Here is a 21778-nt window from a genome sequence, read left to right as displayed (position 1 = left end):
GCAACAGATATGTGTTTCTTCTCAATGTCACCAAAACAAATGATGCACCCACAGGGTCCTCTTGTAATTTATTGCTGCCGCCTAGTGTTCATGCACAAACACTGCGCCTGTGCGGTCAGGGCGGAAAAGAGAGAGAGAGAAAAAAAATCAGCAATAAACAGATTCAGTGAGAAAATTACTCTAAGTTGCACTTTAGTTCCTGTTCCCCCCAGTCATGTACATAGAACTTTTAAAAATGCTGAACATAATCATTTTCACTTTGTTTTACATCAATTCCTTGTCATGAAATGTCAAAATCATTCACTACAAAATACATATGTCTACATTATTAAATAGTAACTCAATAATTTCACACAATGGTAAGATATGAAATTGTAAATTGTGCAGTCATTGCTGTGCAGGCCTATGATGATCGTATCTTTTATCTAAAGTGAAAATCAATAAAAAATAGATTTATTCTTTATTAATATCTTATATCTTCTTTATTGATAAATATAATGATTTTAATTATTTATCTTTTTGGATTAATAGGATGACCCCCCAAAAAAGACCGTGATAAGATTGGTACTCAATCGATCGCTGATTCGAAATCGGGGCTCTGTTGTTTTCCCTGACGTCGCATCCAGGATAATAAGTCAAATTAAAGGATCACAGCACAGGCGGAGGAGACGAAACACTTTCAAAAGCAGAGATGGTAACTATGAATGAAATCTGAATTACGTCGGTCCTTGTAACAGTATATTTATATACAGTAAATAAGTAGCACAACGTGTTCATGTCGTATAATTTATAAGGAAACCTAAATTAGTGGGTGCATTTACTCAAACCAAGCTAACGATAGCTAGCTAACTTATGACCACTGTGAGTAAGCAAAACACCTCCAGTAACTGCTAATGTTAGCTGCATGGATGCCGGCTAAATGGCGTGTGTTGAAAGACGTGTTTCACGGCTAATATTTGTCCAACGATATCACATCAAATCATATTTGTAATTAACACGGTCCAGTTTGATTTATCGCCGAAATTGCGTTTCACAGTTGTGTTTCTAATCGGTTGGTTAGATAGTTAGCAGGCTAACGCTAGCAGAAGCTAGCCAGCATAGACTGACTTAGCATCAAGTTGATGTATCATGTCTTTTACTTTCGGTTTCCCACAGCTCACCAGCCTTTGGCTTAAGGCTAATAACTCAAGCTGTGAAGCTAACTTGAATAACTACAGTCACTGGTTACTGCAGTGATTCAGCAAACTTTCGGACAGTCGGCATTTTATGAAGCTAATGGCAGTTAGCTTACCGCAGGACTCAACTAAATTGGCACCCTGTGCTGAATATCATTGACAACATTGACTGGCATGATGCTTGTATTCGGTTGCATGTTTCTCTATGGTAAGTGGCTGTACCCAAAGCTGGACTTATCAATTATTTAGTCGTGGTAGTAATTTAAAACTCGAGTCTAGAAACGTCCAGGCTGCAGGCTCAAAGTCTTGTTTAGTCGTAACTTGGAGTCCGTGAGAAATACTGAGGAAGACCGCAGACAATGCAAGACAACTATGTAAGATCAGCTGTTGTGCGTAACATCATAATTCTAATAATTAGAAAATGTAAGTCTCAAATTCTCGTTGTTATCCACAGTTTCGCAACCAGTACGACAATGATGTGACAGTATGGAGTCCACAGGTACGTCGTTGTTTGCCTTAAACTTTCTCTCACTGTCTTCACAGAGTTAATTTCTGTGTGTCACTGACATGTCTCATCATAATATGTAAGCTAAATTATTCATGTTCATGTTGATCCAGGGCCGGATTCATCAGATCGAGTATGCCATGGAGGCAGTGAAACAAGGCTCTGCAACTGTAGGACTCAAATCCAGAACCCATGCAGTCCTGGTTGCTCTGAAGGTAGAGTTATTTCATGTCTTGTCTGTTAATATCAAAAGCCTACAACACCAATAGACACCCAGGTTGAGCCAGAATCATTCAACAGGTGTGAGCAATCGTTTCCTCCTGATGTCAGGTTTTACCCTAAAAGCCTTTTCTATTTGGAAACCTTGAAAGACATGTGTGATCTCTGCCATCTAATGAAGCATTTAAACATACAGTATTCTAACACAAATACAAAACACAGCATGTAGCAGGTTAACAGTGTCGGTCGAAGGACCAGTATTCGGTCATGCATGATTGCTTGTCTTTGGGTCTCTGCAGAGAGCCCAGTCTGAACTGGCTGCCCACCAGAAGAAGATCCTCCATGTCGACAACCACATCGGCATCTCCATTGCTGGCCTGACTGCTGACGCCAGACTGCTGTGGTGGGTCACAGCTGACTTGATGGTCTGAATGAAGCTTTTCAGTGAACCTGCACACCCTCAAATGTAATTAACCTTAAATGACAGTGACACCCTCTCTCCCACAGTAACTTCATGCGTCAGGAATGCTTGGACTCAAGATTTGTCTTCGACAGGCCCCTCCCAACGTCACGTCTTGTCTCTCTTATTGGCAGCAGTATCCTTACAACCGTTAGCTCGAAGCTCTGCTGTAAAATGTGGTGGTTTTTTGTGCGTGCGTGCGTGCACGTGTGTGTGTGTGTGTGTGTTATCAGTGGTTATATTGACTCATATCCTTTGTGTGAATGAGCTTGTTTTCTGTCAAGTAAAATAATTGTGAATGACAACATTAACCCTTAACTGAGCCTTCAGAAACCCAAATCCCAACACAGAGGTATGGAAGGAGGCCTTATGGGGTTGGACTTCTCATTGCTGGCTATGATGTAAGTTTCCTTACTTAAATATCTTACTGCTTTTCTTTATCTATAATATTATTTTTGTCCCCCCTAGAAGAATAAAATAATAAATAAATAAATAAATTAATAAATAAATAGAATAAATGTACAAATTTGGGATTTAAAATCTCACCATGGTTCATGTGTTGTGTGTTGTCCAGGACATGGGACCTCATATCTTCCAGACCTGCCCATCAGCCAACTACTTTGACTGCAAAGCCATGTCCATCGGAGCACGCTCCCAGTCTGCACGCACCTACCTGGAGAGATGCATGGACAAGTTTGCAGACTGTAAGATGAAATTCCTTTTACTAGCCTTTGTTCACTCATATTTAGAAGAAACCAGTTTTAACAAAGAGCTTCGTATTTGCAGATTTTGCAACTGAATGTGAAGATGTCAGATTTTTAGAACCCATGCAGTCAGGGATCTGTTTAATTTTTGTTTATGAGTTCTGCATGCCTTAATTACAGAGTCATATATGAGATGATGGTTCTGGAAGTCAAAACTCATCACTGTTCTCTCAGATCTCATTTAATAACTACATAGTTCAAACATAAATACTCACAGCATGAAACCGTCTCTTCTACATTCTCAGGTAACCTGAATGATCTGGTCCAGCATGGCCTCCGTGCTCTCAGAGAAACCCTCCCCACTGAGCAGGACCTCACTACTAAGGTACACAACTCTCTCCACTCCTGTCTGACACACAAGAGCTCAATCATTAGTGTGTCCACCAACACAGAGCTGTGAATCAAACCAAACTTCACTGACAGGTGTAATATGGCCAAATAGTAATTTTGTATTTTTACTAATAAAAATAGTTTTTGTACTTTGAATGTTTTAATTACAATTGATGAAAGCACCTGAATGGAGTCTGAGGGATGTGACAGGATTCAGATCCAGGAAAGTGTTTTCAGGCCAGCACAGCTGGTCTTCAGGATGCTGCAAACTTCTTTTTCATGTAATTGTATTCAGAGATTTGATTTAAGTGTATTTCTCAATCTTTCAGAACGTTTCCATTGGTATTGTGGGGAAGGATATGGAGTTCACCATTTATGATGATGATGATGTTGCCCCGTTCCTGGAGGGCCTGGAGGAGAGGCCACAGAGGAAGGTATTGCAAAGGCTGCAGAGTGACTGATGTGATCAGTCCAAACTAGAACATATTTGATCTTCTGAGTGAAAGTGAAATCTATAGATGCATCCTTTTAACATGAAGTTCAAGTGCTAAACCACACTTCTGTTTGTGTGCCAGGTCGCCCAGCCCGCAGATGAACCCGCTGCTGGACAGGCATCTGATGAGCCAATGGAGCACTGAGGTGGCCCCATGAAGTCACTTCCTGTTATGAGAGGGGGTGGGCACAAACCCAGACCAACCTGACACTTATTGCAAATCACAGGAGTAACTCTTCGAGGGGACGTTGTTGTTGTGATGTGCCACTTGCTAAACTGTTAATCCAAAATATTCTCTGCAAACATCAACCAATGGGATGTTGCTTTTGTATGAGTAAAGTGTACCATGATACAGGTAATAAAGTCTTTTTTTGAATTGTGCTGCCACTTGTCATCACTGTAATCGCCTACTTCACACACATCTAGCCAAGTCAGAGTGAGTGCAGCAGCAAAGATCTTTACAAGATTGAGACGAGCAGCACAGAAGGCAACAGTCTGAGCCACTATGGTTTAGAGTAAAATAAAACAAAAAGCTTTGAGGAGTAAGTTAAGAATCCAGAACATTTTATTCATGGATATGCAAACCCAGGTGCATTTCTGAACATTGAATAAATAAATTCAGTTTATAAAAGTAAAAATTCTTAAATAATTTGGATCACTAGACAGCAGGTTTGTTCAAAAAGCTTAAAATGTTATCAGTACAGAAGACGATTTCTCCATCACAAACACCAAGGAGAGGACACGAGGAGCCGTTTATGTCAAACAGGTCTCATCCCTGTTCATTTCATACAGTGTGTTTATTCGACCTCTTCACGCCTAAAGGTTAAAAGGAAATCAGGGTCCTCGTCTGTGAACAAACTAGCAAAAATAAAGACAACAGGAAGTTTAAAATGACTAGTTTAAATGGTGTTTTGTGAGTTCAGCACGTGTTTTGATAAAAGTGATTAAAGGCACAAACACCAGAGTAAATGACAGTGATGTGATAAAAGTTCGTCAGAGCTTCTTTTCCTTTTGATGTCCTCAAATCATTTTACTGGAAAAGAGGCTGACTGAGAAAAAGGCCTTGACAGATGTTAATAAACTAATACTGGGTGTGGTCACAGGCAGGGCGTCGACCTTTGACCACATTTTTTCATCAGATCTTGAGCTCATTGAAGCATCTCCAAAGCCATCCATCCATCCATGGAAAGAACATGCAAACCTCACACAGAAAGGCCCTGCCCCACCCAGGGATCAAACCGGCGACCTTCTTGCTGTGAGGCACGCGCACTACCTGCTGCCCCACTGTGCCGCCCCATCTCCAAAGCCTAAATTAAAAAATAAATTCTACATTAAGCACACTGGTATTAGCGTCTTTTGGCATGATGAGGCCCCTGTTTATTCTTAGGAAACATCTTTTAACACCACAAAGTGTACTCAGTCCATTTTTAGCCACTGGATGAAGCTGATATTAGTGATATAAAACTCTGCCCTGCACACACACTTTCTCACTTCTTGAAGTAAAGATAAACGAGGCTGGCCTGACGTCTTCATGCATCCGCCAGCGTCTTCACACAGAAGAGACCAGCAGTCCTCACAAACACCGCTTCAGTTCATGTGCAGTCATGGTGGAGGTCAGTGCGAGGCTTTCTTTGCTTTCCTCCTCTTGTTCCTCCGCCTGACTGTGCTGCAGGAGGTGTCCATCTGCGGCGACTTGCTGAGGTCCTCCATCTTCTCCTGCTCCATCATGGACGTCATCTTCAGTGAGAGCTCCAGCTCCTTCAACACCCCAGCCAGGTCCTCCTCTGGGACACCCAGATCGATTTTACCCCCTCCCGCCTTGTGTTCGTGGTCATTCGCCGTCTCATTTGCACCTAAATCGCTCTCTTTGCCCGCATCCTCTTCACTCACTGCTGTAAAATCAGATTCTCTCACAGCCTCTGTCTCCTGAGCATCTCCTCCACCCATAACGTCCTCAGGCACGTTTTCCAGGTCGGCTCCGTTGGTTTGCGTCCTCTCAGCCTCTGTCTCCGTCTGTGGACTGCCGTGCTGCTGACTGTGCTGACAGCAGCAGGAATGTTCCCAGTACTGCTGAGGCTCCTCGGGATAATCTGCGGACATTACAGAGAAACATCATTTTAGAGAAATGTTGAGGCCTCGGTCTTGTTGAGACGCTTGTGAGGAGGACTGACACTGAATATTTGAGTGTTAGACGATGGAAGTAACCACAAGCGCCTGACTGCACCATTCCTCTTTAGTGCATTAAAGTGTTAAAAGGGGGTTTATGGTAATGGGATAAAACACCTCACATGAGCCTCTGAGGTGGTGAAAAAAGAGCATTTTAAAAGAGAACATGCTTTCATGTGTGACAGGGTTTACGTACCCTCCCAGTCATCCTGGGTCTTCTTCTCTGGAACCACTTTGTCTACCAGCTGGCCCTCCTGCATCACCCGAGTTATCTCCGTCAGCTGCTGCAGGAGACTCTCCTCCTGATCCGCTGTCACCCCCGTCACCCTGCAGACAGGAAGCTTGAACGTCCTCAACCGTCTTGAATAGTTAAGGTTGTGATGTTTTTCCTTGATTCTAACTTAAATTTGCACATTTAACCTTCATAGATTAGGTGCTTCGGGTGCTGATCAGTTTGAATTTTCTTTTACAATTTTCCAGTAATGCTCCTTTAACACATCAGCGCGATATGCACATAAGGAAATGATCTCTGCATCCATATTTGACTCTACAGGAGTCTCACATTCATCTTTATCTCTGCAGTGGAGAAGATTATTACACATGCATGTGATAAACAACTGTTCGAATGAGCTCCTGTCGGGAAAAGCAGCGATGCAGTGATTCCTCTGTAAAGGCACACACCTGTCAGGACTGTGGTGGGCACCGGAGACGATATTCTCCATCACCAGCTCCGTTTCCCGCAGTTTCTCCTGCAACTGAGCCAACTCGAAGTCAGCTGGAGGGCGACAGAATGAACCGCAAGTTTAAACACAAGCCGAGCTCAAACAAACCACAGAGCGTACGGGAAGCAGGCGGTTTAAATCATTTGGAAAGTGTGCAGCTCTCGGTTTCACAGCCTGGGTGGGCTGCGATTCATCTTGGCAGGAATCAACATGTCAGAAAATAACCAACATGAATTCATTTCTCATTACGTTAATGCACAATAAAGGCAAACGTCAACTGTAGGGATTTCTGAGGCTGCGACACACAGAGCAACAGAAAAGCTTTGACTCGCTCAAATGTTCATTGTTGGGTTTTCTAACTTTTTGCTAATCAAAACCTCAGAAGTGATAACATTCAGTACTTAAATTTCTCAGTTTTTTGTCCATTTCTTGCAGTTAATTCTGATTTCAGCCAACTACATCTCATTATCTTCCTCTGGCAGACCATTCAAACACTGAAGAAACAAGAGCTAAAACCGTGTTCAGATTTTAAAGAAACGAGATGGAAGAAAGCGCTAAAGGGCGCTAAGCTCTAAAGGAATGAGCAGAGCTGATGCTGAATGATACTCACTGATCTTTCTCTTCATGTTCTCAGACCGAACTGACGGGAATCTGCCCTCTGATGGTTTGCTGTTCCCCTTAGACGTGATCTGGGACAAAATGACAATAACAGCACTCAAAACACAACAAATCGGTATTTCAACCAGCTATTTTTGGTGAGTTAGTTAAGAGAACTAATACCACTCTCAAAACTGTACAGTAACTATGAGTCTACCAACTGCTAGCAGTTAGCTTAGTTTAGCATAGCACAAAGACTGGAGACAGAGGCTAAAGCTAGTCTAGCTCTGTCTCTACCAGCACCTCTAAAGTTCACTAAGTAACACTTTATATCGAATTTGTGTGATTCATACAAAAAGTAAAGTGTAAGAATGACTTGTGGTTTCATGGGGGCTGTTTGACATTTAGACTTAAGTCTTTTACACTGTGGAATTAAACTAAATTAAAGTTTTGAGAATTTTTCACACCAACTCTGTCTGTACAGATTATCATCCAGACGCTGTGTGTTGAGTCTGCAGCGTTTCACCTTAAACAGGATGTAGAGGATGTACAATAAAATCCCGAAGCCGTACACTGGGATGATCTGTCCCGCCAGGTTGGATTTGCCCCCGGTTCCTGGCACCGTTCCTGCTCCCTTCGCCCTGGCTATGGCCTCCGGGTTGTGGGCTCTGGAAAAGCCGGAACCCGCGGCTCTCTGGCCTCGACCGTCCGGGGCCATCTGACGGTGCATCATTGGAGGGAGGCGACCTAGACCTGCAGGGACGGGAAGACATGTTAGGAATATGTTTAGGCTCTGGACTGATATGCCGGGCTTTACAAAACTGTTTCAGACATTTTTCACAATGTCTTGACCAAATCAAGAAGATAACAAACTCAAAATCTAAAAAAAAAATTTCTGATATATGACAATTTTTCTATTCATTAAAACTTTTTATTGTATCTATAAAATGCCATTTAAGATTCTTGCAATAATCTTCATGAAGATTATAGCGTTCAGTTTTTGTTTCTGGTCCTTTAGGAGGCTGCAGCTTGTGATGATGCTGCTGACCAACTCTTAGTTACAATGACAGGTGTTTCTATTATTCTGTCCATCCCGTGCAAATCAATAATTGCACAGTTTTATATCTGTCAGTTAATGAGGATGTGCCTAATAAACTGACGAATGTTTCCTATTTCTAACAATAATAAACAAAACAGATGTCACGGTGTGTTTGGCGCCCTCTTCAGGGAGGAAAATGTAAGTGCATGCAGGATAATACAGCGGTGATGCACGCGGCGGTTTGAAAAGCTAAAATAAACATTTTATCACACCTCAACAGCTGAAAGAATATAAGATTCAACACGTATTCTGCAGCTGAAGACATCTTAACGAACAGAGACAGAGGAACCGTGAAAGGTGACGCACCCTCCGGCCGCTCAGCAGCATCCTTCCTCCCTCGCGATAACAGCATTTTGGGGAGCAGCAGGGCGACGCACAGCACGAGACACGTCGCCAGGGTCACCTTCTGAAATGTTGACATCGCCATGCCGGCAGATGAACGGTGATTTCGTGAGGAAGCACGATGATATCTGACAGGTTTACGGAGAGACCACAGCGCGGACGAAGCTGGCAGAGGTCGCGTCTCAACCATCGGTTTAACTTCCTCGATGACCGCAGGAGCGGAAGTGCGCCCGAGCTGTAACTCACATATTCACCGCTGGGTGGCGACAAAGGGCCGTCTTACTGTTTTTAATGAGGCTGCACACTTGGTGAAGGTTTAGTTCAAATATAGCATGTAATATTTAGTAATAGTAGTCCAATAAACAATTTATTTCCTATTAGTTAATATATATAAATATGAGATTTTGAGAACACATGTAAAAACATCTTTATTTACATTTTTTACATAATTTCTTAATTATGAGAATTAATTAGAGAGGGTTAATTTTCAGTGAATAATTTCTATGCCTGTCTTTTTTTTCCCATCTGCTCTGCATAGTTTTCCTCTGAAATGCAGATTGTTTCTAAGTCTACAGTACAGCACAGTACAGGTGAAAAATATTATACTTAAATTCTACTTTTTGAAGAATGAACTAAGTACACTTTAGTCTATTTTTGTTGCCTTCAAGTATTCTTAAGTGTTCGAAAAGTAGTCCTTGAGTGTTACTTTAGCATGTTTCAACTTTTTACAAACTGTAAGTGTACTGCAGTACACCAGTGAAAATCAGGATTCATGAACATCCAAAAATACACTTGCAGTATAATTGTGTTATATCACCAGTGCATTTAAATATACTTAAATATACTTAAAATCAAGTGAAGTACACTTTAGTCAAGTATGCTAATGGTGTATTACAAAGGACTTGAAATTAAGTGTAAGTACACTTTATTATGATTTAGTACACTTTTAAAAGTACACTTTAATACATTTAGAAGAAATACACATTTTATAAGTACTTTCTTTAAGTACTGCAGAATCAGTATGTTCATTTTTTATGTACTTGTAATGTATTTTTAAGTAGAGCAAGATATCTATTTGGAAGTACACTTTTGAAAGTATGTCAAACATACTTTAAATTAAGTACACAAAGTAAAGGTGTACTTGCAATGACTTTTATTTCCTTAAATTATATTTGTAATATACTAAAGTATGCTACTCTCTGACATGGGTGGAGATGAGCTGAGGAGTTTTTCCAAATATGCAGTTTAATTTTATTTAATCTCATTTGTTTAAGTCAGAAAAAAATGTCTGAAATGGAAAATCATTAGTACTTGTTAGTGGATTTTCACTTGAATTAATCTATATTTGTATCATTAATTGTTTTTGTCACATAATGGAAGATTTTTGTTTTGCAGACACGTTGTTTTGCAGCTTTACTCTTATTTCTGTACAGTTTTCTTCATGCTGGATTCTCTCATTGTGCTGCTGCCTCCCTTTTTCTGCACCGGGATGATAAAAATACACCTGCTGATGCAGCTTCTAAATAGACGTTTATCTCTCTGGACATTATAGGGAGCAAATATTTAAAGTCCTCCTCTCCTCAAAAGTGTGTTTTGCTTATTGTTACTTCACATGCTTGTTTGACCTTCACTTTGCAAAATGATGGATTTGCAGAGTTTGACACTAAAAGACACTTTTAGATTTGCATATTTATAAATTCTGGAGGGAGAAGATGTTATTTTAAGATTTTTTAAGTGGTCTTTTGAACTTTTATGTTGCTTTTACATCTCGTGTCTGGAGGGGATCCTTAAATGATTTTCCTCCCTCTGTTGTCATGCCTACTCACACTGATTTCGGTCACCTCGGATCAAAAATAATGAGCACGCCAACTGAAATTAAAATTCATTTTAATTAGTCAAGAAAAAACAGCTTGAGATCAAAAACAAAAGTATGGTGGGTTTGGAGCGCGACTCAGTTCAGCTGAGAGATGAAGGGGAAGCAGCTGATCCTCCTCAGTGTTGAACTGCAACAAACAGTGTTTTAAAATATGTTTCGGCCTGTTTTTGGGGGGCTTCCTACATATCAGGTGGGTGGGCTTCAGGGACTGCTAGAACAGAGAAGTTAAAAAGGAGAACTTAGTGTTTTCTTTGATGGATGACTTGGTTGATGCGATGTTGGCCTGACTGGCTTCTCTCCATCCATCTACTATTTCAGGCTTGGTGAACAGACTCTTCCATAATTTGTAGAATGTTAAAAATAAAAGGGCAGAACCATCACAGTCCACATTAAGTGCTCTTAAAAAATGTCCACCCCACAGCTCCATTTTCACTTCCTGCTCGATCTCTGGTCCGTCTGATCAGGGACGTCAGCATTCGGGCTGGTAACCACGCAGCTCTGTAATAAAGAGTTCAATCATGGGCTGCTGGAAGCATCAGTGCTGTTTCCACTCACGGTTCAGTCTGAAAGAAGATGCTGATGAGCTGACTGTGCGCTGTGCGTGTCGCCATCCAGCTGGCTCACAGTCGTCCTGTTTGGATCTGCAGAGACAGAGCAGAAAATAAAAAACAGTTCCAGGTCGCTGTGTGTGGTTTCAGAGGCTCAATAAAAACATATGATGGGCTTTATGTGTCCACTAATTGCGGTAAGTTAGACAGAAAAGTTATTTGTTTTATAATAAATTGTGGTATACTTTTGAATAAATGGCAGTTTCAACAGAAAATAATATTTTTCTCTTTTGGAAAAACACATTAAATATAATTTGTATTACATTTCAAAGACAGATAAGTTGTACTTAAATGGCAACCAGAGACTGACTGTATGTGTAACAGCACCGTGGGTGGAAAATCTCGGTTTAGCCTTAGATATCCCATTTGTGTGCACTAATGGCAGAAATACAGCCAGTAAGAACTGCTGTCAAGCTAGATCCTTAAATGTGGGCACAATGGACGATAATCAGACTACGAGTAGTAGTTGGACGTTTTAGAGGACAAGAGAAAGTCGCAGCTGCTGATGCTGATGAAGTAGGAATAATGGAGTAACCACAGCTGACACTCTGCAGAACATAAAGTGTAGCATAACTGAGCAAAGGGCACTGGTATTTGTTATTATTGTACTGCAGTCAATCCAAAGAGCATAAGCTGGTTGGCTGAATTGCCTGTGCAGTGGACACCTGTTTAACCTGCTGAGCTCTCTGGAAGTACAGTATGTTGCTGTACTCCATAAATAACTGACACCTCAATGATTACTTCAAGACTTGAGCTTCCTTCCCAAAAGCTACATCGCTGCACCGCATTAGGATCATAATCTGTTGTATTTTATATGGTTGCTGGTTTTTTATGTGTACTGTATTGTACTATCACTGACGAGGTCTCAAAGTACATCTCTAGATGTATATAGCTAGAAAAAACTGTGAAATAGGTTCTGCAGAATATTCGTGTTGTTCAAACCGGTAGTACTGTACCATGAAGGTACTACTGTTTACAAAAAGTACTTCTGAGTGTCATTTATTTCCTCTAAAATGCTCAATTTTGACTCTGTTCCTGATAGTCTTGTATCCTTCCTCTGTACCTACATGTAAGTACCAGAGGGGACCAGAAAGTATTGTACCTGATTCATGGTAAAATCGCACTTTGAGTCCCATGATCAGCTCCACTTTCATACTTAGGCAAAATCCTGCCTCTAACCCATTTACAACTGAGGAAATGAACATGTGTATTTTTGTCCTGTTTTGTTAAATAAGGCAGGTATTATTCTGTATTTTTCTCATAGTTCACATGGCCCATGAAAAGAGCTTTATCCTTTAAGTACATTTCCCTGTTTTCACTTCAGTATTTTGAGTTAAGGATTTAATGAGCTTGATTTCAGCTAATTCCTAGAAGTTGTATAACTAAGTAGGAGGTTTGAATAGAAGTAATTTCCACCTAAGCAAAATGTCACTTGTCTAATCATGTTTCCCAATTAAATTTCATCAATATTGTATTCAAAATTAATGCAGAAGCACATATTTATTGTCCTTATTTCTGTAGCTCTTTCATTTAACCCAGAGGCATGACGCTCATGTCAGATATATTAAATTCAGGAGGGGCAGGAACCAAGAAAAATACACTTATAAAAAGCAGTGGTCCAGTGGTCACATTTAGAAGTCTTTGACAAAAGTTTAAATAAATGTACAAAAAATCCAAAATCAACAAAGCTATTTGAGTCTTTAGAGAAAAGTCAGAGAGAGTTACAGCATGTGGAAGCCAAAAAACCTTCAGTGTAACCCTTTTATCAAAATTACAGTGTTGGAGCCACATTTCTGAAGTACTCCCGTTTTAATGCTCTCCAAACAAAATATACAGCAAATGACAAACATCTGAGCGCATGATGTATCAACGATTCCTCATTTTTCACCTCAGTTAACAACAAATGTGACAAAAACCTTCAGAGTCAGTCAAGGTTTCATGCAGAAAAAGGAAAATGATCTCCTGAAGTCTAAAGTTATCTCAACATGAACTCTGGAAGACCTAAAACCAACCAAAAGTAAAAACTCTCCACCCCCAGAGTCTATTACATGTCCAGTGTGGTGTTGTATATTTTATGAAGTGTAGTTGTAGACTTAGTATTATAATGATAGGTTGGGCTGCTGGTGGCTTTTGGCGATGTTTTTGAACCAAGGCAGACCCTGAAACCCTCATAATTGTGGATTTCGTGGTATTTGCTGCACTTGCTTTCAGGCCTCTCCCATCTCCCCTCCCGGCCGACCGCTGCTCACACCCATCAATGCAGGAAGAGCTCTGCTCCCACAGGATTTATTTGTCTGCCATTCAAAGCTTTGAAGACGGCCTTTAGACGTGTTTAGACAGGCAGGCAACTTAGTGGCTTCCAGCGGCAATGAGAGGTACCTGTTTGAAAACTGGGATTTCCCAAAAAGAGAGCGCTCCAAATCCAGACATCAGCCGGTGATGCATTGAGGGACAGTAAGATGATGAGAGAGGACAAACAAATGCATCTGGAAATGGATTTTATGTGAGCGATGATATTAACATACACAGCACTTGCTCATTACAACCAAAACAATGAGCTAAAAGAGGCCAAAAAGCTCCTTAGAGCTGCAGATTTGGGTCATAATCGTGTTAGGACGGAAGCTCTCCTTGGAAACTGTTTGAAAAAAGGACAGGCGTTTTCAAAACATATTTGGCAGGTGATTGGGTGAACTATCAGTCTATCACGGTCAATCATAAGCTAACTTTAACCAATCAGATCAATGAGTGATATGACTTAGTCAGATAGTGAAACTGTTGCAGAAGCCAGTCAGGAGAAGGGTGAAGAAAATCCTTCAGTGCTGTTCTTTGCTCTATTTTCAATGAAGAAATACTCTCCAGTTCTGACTTAACTGCTGCTATAGCTATTGCTATTGCTATAGCAAACAGTCTCTCGCCGTCATCACACCTAAACCACACCTGTAGCTGCTGGTAGTTCCTCATAGGACAATGATTGGTCTGGAACGACTGTGGTTTGGTCACAAACTAGGCTAACTTGAAGCCTGGCAGGTTGCTGCTCCACAAGGTAAAACTACCAGCTTGTTTTCCTGATTTAAAATGCAAATGATTATCTACTTGATTGAGAGGATTGTAAGGCACATTTGACACGAGTTTCATCTTTAAAGTAGATACATCTAGCTCTCAGCTGGCTGTATGTGCCTCAGAAACCTGACATGATACACAACATGGATTAAATTATCGGTCGGCAATCCATTTTCCTAAACTGCCTTCAAAACTTAACATATGCATCCACACAATGTCACGTAATGCAGACGGCTTCAAAGATAATATGCTACAACTTATCTGGGCATTCTCTTGCTAATGTCAGCAGCCTCTGGTTTGAAGTCTCATGTCTACATATGGTCATATTTGGGATGAGCTAGTGAGCTCACTTGTATACCTTCCAGATATCTCAGCGCATGGTTTAGTTCAAACTGTCAGAGCAGCAGCTGTCTGGGACTGTAATTCATCGTCATCACAATGTTACCTCTTACTGAGGCTGCCTGTCTGTGCTGCCATTAAGATGGCCTCCTTCATAGTCCAGCTGGCACAGGATCATGTTGTTCTTCAAGAAAAACTTGTCTCCCACGCAAAATCTGCAGAGAAAAATAAAAAATATGGAACTGGGTCCTGGTTCTTGCTTGAGCTGAAGTGAATCATGATGTCCCAGTGGAGCATTTCAGGCATATTTTCAGCATATATCCACTGTTATGATAATCAGAAAATTAATCTTGCATGATTGCTGGCTGATTAGCTACCCAAGTGAGATATGTAGTCTTTAACCCCTTGAGGTTTTAAATTGTGCAGTAAATTTCATCACATTCTGATTGCAATGCTTTAATAATGTGCTCAGGACAACCAGTGAGCTCACTAGTACACCTCCCAGATAAGTCGACTGAATTTGATCTCCCTGGCTAATTGCTCCCCTAATCTTACCTCTGGCGGCAGAGCTGACAGGCGAAGCAGTCTAAATGGTAGACGTTGTCTCTGGCTCTCATCACCATCTCAAAGGCAGGGATCAGCTTACTGCAGGCTGCACAGTTCCCCGTCACCCCAAAGAGCCTGCAGAGGGAAAGAGGGCGACAAGCAGACCTCTAGTCTGGACGCACTTAGATACATTTCAGCCAGGAGTTAAAGAGGGGAAAAAAACACTTATACAAAGGGAGGACAGGCCGAAAAAGTAGTTCAACCAGACACTGCGTCTGAGTCAATGCTACAGATGTTGCACGGGTACAAATAATCACTTGTTTTAAAATGGTAAACAGCATTTCCTTCAGATTATTGCTGGTTTATTGCGGCTACCACTAATGCAGTGCCTGCATCCTATTGTAGGAATCATAATTACGAGCAGCCAAGTAGGAATAAACATTCACATCAGCCTCCTCATTGTTATTCTGAGTAGGAGACATGTGGAATTGAAAATGAAAAAATGAGAGATAACTATGGTATCTCCCACATGGCGGGAGATACCTGCAGAAATGTCAACAATCCAGAGCCAAAATAACCACAAAGCCACGCTGTGGTTAAATGTAGGTAAAATCCAAAGTTAATACTGATACAATCAAGCTAATGTTAGCTAATTAATGAGACCAAGAGACTACAGCCATGCTAACGTGGCTCACAATGACAACGACAACATGTTGACGTTCAGCAGGTATAATGTTTACTATCATAGCCTAGTGCATTAGCATGCTAATGTTTGCTAACTAGCACTAAACACAAAGTGCAGCTGCAGCTGAAGTGATTGTTTGTGTCACAGGTATTTGGTCATAAACCAGAATATTTAAATTTTGACCTGAGGGCTATGTGCTTGCGTTTCATCCTGAGGGGAACATGAATGTACAAAATTTCATAACAATCCAAGCTGCAATTATGGAGACAGTTCACTTCAAACCACAAATATCAATGATGCCATTGATGCCAAAGTCAGAAGATCATCCAAGTCATTAGGGCACTGTAAATGTCTTTTTCTGGCAATCCATTCAATAGTTTTGGGATATTTCACTCTGGACTACAACTGATGAACCAATCAACATTGCAATCCACAGAGGCACGTGCTAACATGCTACAGAGTTAGCTATATAGCCTAAACAGTATCGGTATCACCTTACAAGATAGAAAACATAATTTTGAGACAAATTAGGGACTACCTAGTGACTAATAGTTAGGATATACTGTCCACTTCCTGATCAACTGTTTATAGAAATGACTCAGCAAGTCAGCAGCACATAACCAACCACTACTGATTTCTGGTTACGTCTTTAATATGTGTGTGCCCCCTCAAGTACCATGGTTCATCACACTTGTTTCGTACTGTATCTAGAAAATAATCCTCACATATCGTTTCATAATAAAGTAGCGTAAAGTCTGTTGTCTAACTCATCATTATCTCTTATTTAGTCTTAGATTCACAGTTAATCAGGAAGTACTTTTTAGTAATTCATTAATTAACAGTTAGCCTGATGTATTCCCTATTCATTCCTTGATAACTAATTAAAATTTTGTGTACCATTTTGTAGAGTTAACAAGTTATTATCTGGTTCTACTCATTTCAACTTGATAGGTTAGGCTTTGTTTCCATTGGTGTATTTGGTGCAATTAAGAGCTAACAACGCGGTTAACCATCTTGGAATAATGCACTCCCACGTCGTAACAGTGTTCCTTCCTATTCTGCCAACATTGCATGAAGGCAGGATTACTACTTTTTTGTTCTTATTTTTGTAGGAAACGTCAAATGCTTCGCTTCTTGTGAACCATGAGAGACTTTTCATAGAAGTGAAGCGAGTGTCAAAGTAAAAGCTTTCATGAAAGGGATATAACTTGGATCCCTACTGGATTATATCAGCTGCTGATAGAGAGCAGCAAAATGGAGATTCCCTGATATGAGAATGTCAGAATTTATATGAAAATGTCACTATAAGAACCAGATGGGTGTTTTTTTCCTCACAGGACATCACACTGACTTTAGAACTTGAGAACTTGGGAGTCAATTTATTACACTCTTCTGAAACTAATTTATCTGACAACTTTTGAACTATGTCCTCAAACTACCTGAGAACAAACCCTGTGTTGTTTTTAAATACTCTGTGAGTCAGTGCTGACCAGCTGCAGATTGCTTCACCTCTCATTCACCTCTAAAAGAATGAACAAACGGCTCCCTAAGAGCCTGACACACATGAAGATAAGTGGCCGCTCCCGATTTCCATATTCCATTAGAGGCCAAACAGAAAAGGAGGTTTGGGGAGGAACTGTCGTGACAAACGACATTTGCAAAAGGAGGGAGGAAAGTGGCGAGCATGTGTGTCCCAGAGTCCCAGAGCTTCGTACGACAATGAAAAACGTCATCAAACGAGTGACCAACACTGGAACAAAAGAGAGCCCTAATTAACCGAATGTTCTGATCTAACGAGCCTGAGTCCTGAACAGGCACCTGGTGGGTTTTTTCAGTCTCCTTAACGAGGCTACGAGGCTCAATGCTAATTCTCTACTAATGGTCCAATTAAAAGAAATCACATGGTTTTAATCCTGCTCTTCAAAGGCTTTTGGTCTGCACCCTCGCAATGATGAGGAAAACAGGAGGCAATCTTGCCAATTTAACTGTCAAAAAGGGTTTTGGTCTCTTAAGTGCAGTGCAGCTAATGAGAGACTTAGCTCCAACCAAATCCAGCTGGATTGTACATGAGACTAACACATGAGTTCAGCAACGTGGCTGAGATATCAGGAGTTCTCCTGCTGACCTGACACCAGACATCGTTATTTCAGGCTAGAAAATGAAGGGTATATGACTCTCAGAAGAGCCGTTTGAGCCAGGTTTAGGTTTGTATATATGTGGTGTCATCAAGATTCATGGTCAACTGTTTAAAACCTGTTTAAATCCATATTTAAAACATGCTTTAAATAAAAGAAATTCATTTTCTAGTGAGTCACAGGCCCGAGAGGTCAAGTGATGAATAACCACACTTTAAAGGATTTTATCCAGGAGCTGGATACAATTGTTGGTTTCTTTGTAGATAAAAGAGCTTGGTCTGTACCAGCGCTATATGGAAAGTGTCCTGAGACAACTTCTGTTGTGATTTGGCGCTATACAAATTGAATTGAATTGAATTGAATTGAATTGAATTGAATTGAATTGAATTGAATTGAATTGAATTGAATTGAATTGAATTGAGCTGTTCATGCGATCTAAAAACATTTATCTTTATCTAAAGGGTTTGAAGTGCTTCAGAGTGTGTTTAGTGTTAGAAACCTCCAGTCTCATTACATAGCAGATACTGTAGGTATAATAGACACTTTTTTTCCTTGGCTCAAAGTAATGTACTTAAAGCATTTTGGGAAAAGAAAGCGACACAAATATGGAGCTGGAGCCAGGAGACTGTTAGATTAGTGTTTAGCTTAGCATAACAGACTGGAAACAAGGAGAAGCAGTTAGCTTGGTTCTCTCCAAAGCTAATAATTTCCAGCTATCAGGATCTCTGATGTGCATGTGCAAAGACATAGTCTAGCACAAAACACTTCTTAACACAGCGACTCGCTTATCGTCAGAGCAAGCGAGCTGTTTCCACGCCTGCCTAAACTCCCATTTTGTTTTTTTCTCCAAGGAAATTCCCACGTGGCCCTTACACTTTAATATGAATTATCATCATACATGGATCCATAAGTTTTGCATGTTTGTCTGACAACCATGTAGTCATGTTGCCAGACTGTGTGTGAAGCACAATCTGCACAAAATCTGCAAACTGCATACAATTTCAAACCACCTGTCACCTCAAACTGGCAACCCACAACCCAATTCAAGGGCTGTGAGCACATTAGACCCCACCCAGATATGCTGGAAGGTATGCTGTAGATATGCATCTCATTCTCAGCGAGAAAGAAAATGAGCGTATTTCACAAAAGGTTAAATTATTTTGCTATCTATCATTACATATTCCATGATCAAATAGCACACAATATCATCAAAAATGTTGTCATTCTATGCCAGCTTCACTCTCTGCTCTCTCCTTTCTTTGTCTTTTCATTATATATTGTCTGAAAAATAAGTAAAATTGGCATGAAAGTTCATAAGAAAGGTTAAATAACCAGAGAACGCTGAGCAGTCACAAACCACATGCTCCACTATTCTGGCTTCACTCTCTTTTAACAAAGACTGAAGCAAACTGAAAGGTCGACAGTCTGCTTATTCTGCTACTGTAGAATAGAAAAGGTCCAAACAAAACAAGAAACACTTTTCAAATACAAGAAGGCACAAAAGTGTGTGTCCACTGACGACTTCAATACACACCACAGAGTCCCGATATGATGAGTGAAAACAGACATCCAAACGTGGGTAAAACATGCTTGGACTTGATTTATTCATTGAGGTCTTTGTAGTATCTAAGAAACATGACTCACCTGTGAGGTTTTGCTAAGTTTGGGGCAAAAGCAGCTGTGAACAGTCTCTGTGATTTTGTGAAATTTGGCTGCCTGCCTGTACTGGGCGCTTTATTAAATTTGCCTAAAGCATCATCTGAGTTGAAACACGGTAGTTTATGGTACATGCATTATTGTATTTGGTAAAATCTTGAGCAAACCAAGGCTGCTCACTCATGTACATCTGTCCTCATGTATGTTGCAAATCTGCACACTTTCCTTCTTCAGTTTCAGCCAGCTTGTCGATGAGAAGCTCTTAGATTGAAGTTAAAATCTCTGTTACATTATCAGACTCTTTCCTTAGACTTGGATCCTGAGTGGACCTTCAGTCGGCCCTTTCAGCCTCTTACATTATCTGCTTTAACGTTATCAGTACTGCGTACTCTGCACTTGACCTGGGTGCTGGGATGATTTGTTTTGAACGGTGAATCATTCAATTCATTTTCCAATGCCTCATTTAGTCTGTTAGGGTTACCTCAGGTAGTCCCTGCGGCAGAGGATGAGGTTGGCCCGGGTGTAGAGGGTGGAGCCCACCTGGCCCAGGCGGCAGTCACAGCAGGCACACTTCAGGCAGTCCTCATGCCAGTACCTGTCCAGCGCCTGCAGCATGAAGCGGTCCCGGATCTTCCTGTTGCAGCCGGCACATCCCCTCGGCTTCTCTCTGGACTGGAGGGACACAAGAGACACACCTGGCAGGAGACAACAGGTAGAGGCAAAGAGAAGCAGATGGGGTTAAATATACCTCAGCAGCATGTGGAAAGCAGAGGTCTGTCATGGTTAACAACTGAATTAATAAGATTACTGAAATAATCAAAGGTTTGAGAGTGACACCACAAGAGATATGATCTTTAATATGATTTAAACATTAAACAGTCAGTAAGATATCTGACAAAAAATAACAAGTACAGTCACGTGAAATGTGAAATTAACAATACATATAATCTCCTATAGGAATATCATGATTGGAAAAATGTATAATGTCACTATTAAGTTATTATAATGCCTAAACTATAAGTTTTCCTGTAAGGATACAACAGCAGTGATCTGTTAGGGAGTACAAGAAGGAGTCAACCTAATCATTAATCTTGATAAAAGTATTTCACAGACCGAATATAATATGAAAATGGGGCGGGATATCTGTTTTCTGCAATCTTTAATTATTCTTTTGCAGCACAGCCCTCAAAGCCTTTCCTTTTTCCTATTGTACAGATACCAAACACATTCATGTCAGTCCGAACAGAAACGTGTCTGAGTCCTCCTACTCACTCTCCTCCTTGTCCAGCACCATCCTTCTGGAAACCAACAACAATCCAACCCCAGGAGAAACGCCGCTGCTTCTTCTCCTCCTGCGCACGAGATGACACCCGCAGAGGCACTAACGCACGCGAAGGGCTTTGACACTCCGTATAAATTACAAACAAACTTCAGCTCCGCTCCTCATGACCCCGAAGAAAGCCGAGAGGAGCAGACACGGAGTCGCTCTCCGTGTCTCATGCGTAAAAAGAAAAGACAAAACAGCCCGTGGACGGATGAAAACAGCGTCCCCGGGTATCACCTTCCCTGCAGGAGAGGTGTCCTCAAATGAAGAGTGGCAGCGCCTTATCTGAGCTGATGGCAGTGCATAAGCATTTCTGTATCTGCACAGGCTGCGGCTCTTCCCCCTCAGACGAGCTCTCCTGCACAGACTGAACCTCCTCACGGAGCTCCCTCCCTCCCTCCTTCCCTCCCTCTGCAAAACACACACACACACAAAAAAAAAAAAAAACTCCCACAGTCAAATGGTTTTTTTTTTTTTTTTCAACGCTGCGTGCTAATTATATAAAGTCATTATGCTCAGATCTGATAGTAACCGCCCCCTCCCTCTCTGAATCAATTATTCAATAGGCAGTCACACACCAGGACAGCCCGGGCCTGAGGTGTTTTAGAATGAGCTTATTCAACTCCAAGGACACCAATTATCTCCGGGGCGCCCTGTAGTCAAAGCAGCGGCTTTTC

At 41.1% G+C, this 21778-nt stretch overlaps 3 protein-coding genes across 3 annotated transcripts; 1 reads left to right on the top strand and 2 right to left on the bottom strand.

Annotated features, from left to right (window-relative positions):
* The first annotated feature begins 621 nt into the window (after window positions 1-621).
* psma1 (proteasome 20S subunit alpha 1) lies at window positions 622-4333 on the top strand. Its single transcript, XM_070971939.1, has 10 exons — window positions 622-694; window positions 1630-1674; window positions 1794-1895; window positions 2199-2302; window positions 2407-2495; window positions 2690-2760; window positions 2934-3063; window positions 3369-3448; window positions 3783-3887; window positions 4029-4333. The coding sequence occupies exons 1-10, from the start codon at window positions 692-694 to the stop codon at window positions 4089-4091; spliced, it is 792 nt and encodes a 263-aa protein (XP_070828040.1). The 5' UTR covers window positions 622-691; the 3' UTR covers window positions 4092-4333.
* A 150-nt stretch (window positions 4334-4483) lies between these two features.
* Window positions 4484-9110, bottom strand: ric3b (RIC3 acetylcholine receptor chaperone b). Its single transcript, XM_070972365.1, has 6 exons — window positions 8837-9110; window positions 7958-8184; window positions 7445-7523; window positions 6794-6887; window positions 6309-6439; window positions 4484-6036 (listed from the first exon to the last, which is right to left on the bottom strand). Exons 1-6 carry the CDS (start codon window positions 9060-9062, stop codon window positions 5561-5563), a joined length of 1233 nt encoding a protein of 410 aa, XP_070828466.1. The 5' UTR covers window positions 9063-9110; the 3' UTR covers window positions 4484-5560.
* Window positions 9111-10743: 1633 nt separating this feature from the next.
* Window positions 10744-21514, bottom strand: LOC139338135 (rhombotin-1-like). The gene is made up of 5 exons (XM_070973073.1): window positions 21050-21514; window positions 20259-20472; window positions 15311-15436; window positions 14862-14970; window positions 10744-11389 (listed from the first exon to the last, which is right to left on the bottom strand). Exons 1-4 carry the CDS (start codon window positions 21069-21071, stop codon window positions 14865-14867), a joined length of 468 nt encoding a protein of 155 aa, XP_070829174.1. The 5' UTR covers window positions 21072-21514; the 3' UTR covers window positions 10744-11389; window positions 14862-14864.
* Window positions 21515-21778: the final 264 nt, after the last annotated feature.

This window comes from Chaetodon trifascialis, chromosome 10 (genome assembly GCF_039877785.1).
Source record: "Chaetodon trifascialis isolate fChaTrf1 chromosome 10, fChaTrf1.hap1, whole genome shotgun sequence".
Taxonomy (NCBI): Eukaryota; Metazoa; Chordata; class Actinopteri; order Chaetodontiformes; family Chaetodontidae; genus Chaetodon; species Chaetodon trifascialis.
The sequence above is the reverse complement of the archived record's forward strand: the minus strand, read 5'-3'. Positions and strand labels throughout refer to the sequence as shown.

Excerpts from the sequence above, each read along its gene's own strand:
- psma1 (XM_070971939.1), top strand. Across the intron at positions 2,761-2,933 it reads TTCTCATTGCTGGCTATGAT|GACATGGGACCTCATATCTT; the intron begins GTAAGTTTCCTT and ends TGTGTTGTCCAG. Across the intron at positions 3,064-3,368 it reads CATGGACAAGTTTGCAGACT|GTAACCTGAATGATCTGGTC; the intron begins GTAAGATGAAAT and ends CTACATTCTCAG.
- ric3b (XM_070972365.1), bottom strand. The coding sequence starts at position 9,062 with ATGGTTGAGACGCGACCTCTGCCAGCTTCGTCCGCGCTGTGGTCTCTC. Across the intron at positions 6,888-7,444 it reads GAACATGAAGAGAAAGATCA|CTGACTTCGAGTTGGCTCAG; the intron begins GTGAGTATCATT and ends GTCGCCCTCCAG. Across the intron at positions 6,037-6,308 it reads GACCCAGGATGACTGGGAGG|ATTATCCCGAGGAGCCTCAG; the intron begins GTACGTAAACCC and ends TAATGTCCGCAG.
- LOC139338135 (XM_070973073.1), bottom strand. The coding sequence starts at position 21,071 with ATGGTGCTGGACAAGGAGGAGA. Across the intron at positions 15,437-20,258 it reads TGCCGCAGGGACTACCTGAG|GCTCTTTGGGGTGACGGGGA; the intron begins GTAACCCTAACA and ends TTCCCTCTGCAG. Across the intron at positions 14,971-15,310 it reads TGTCAGCTCTGCCGCCAGAG|ATTTTGCGTGGGAGACAAGT; the intron begins GTAAGATTAGGG and ends TTTTCTCTGCAG.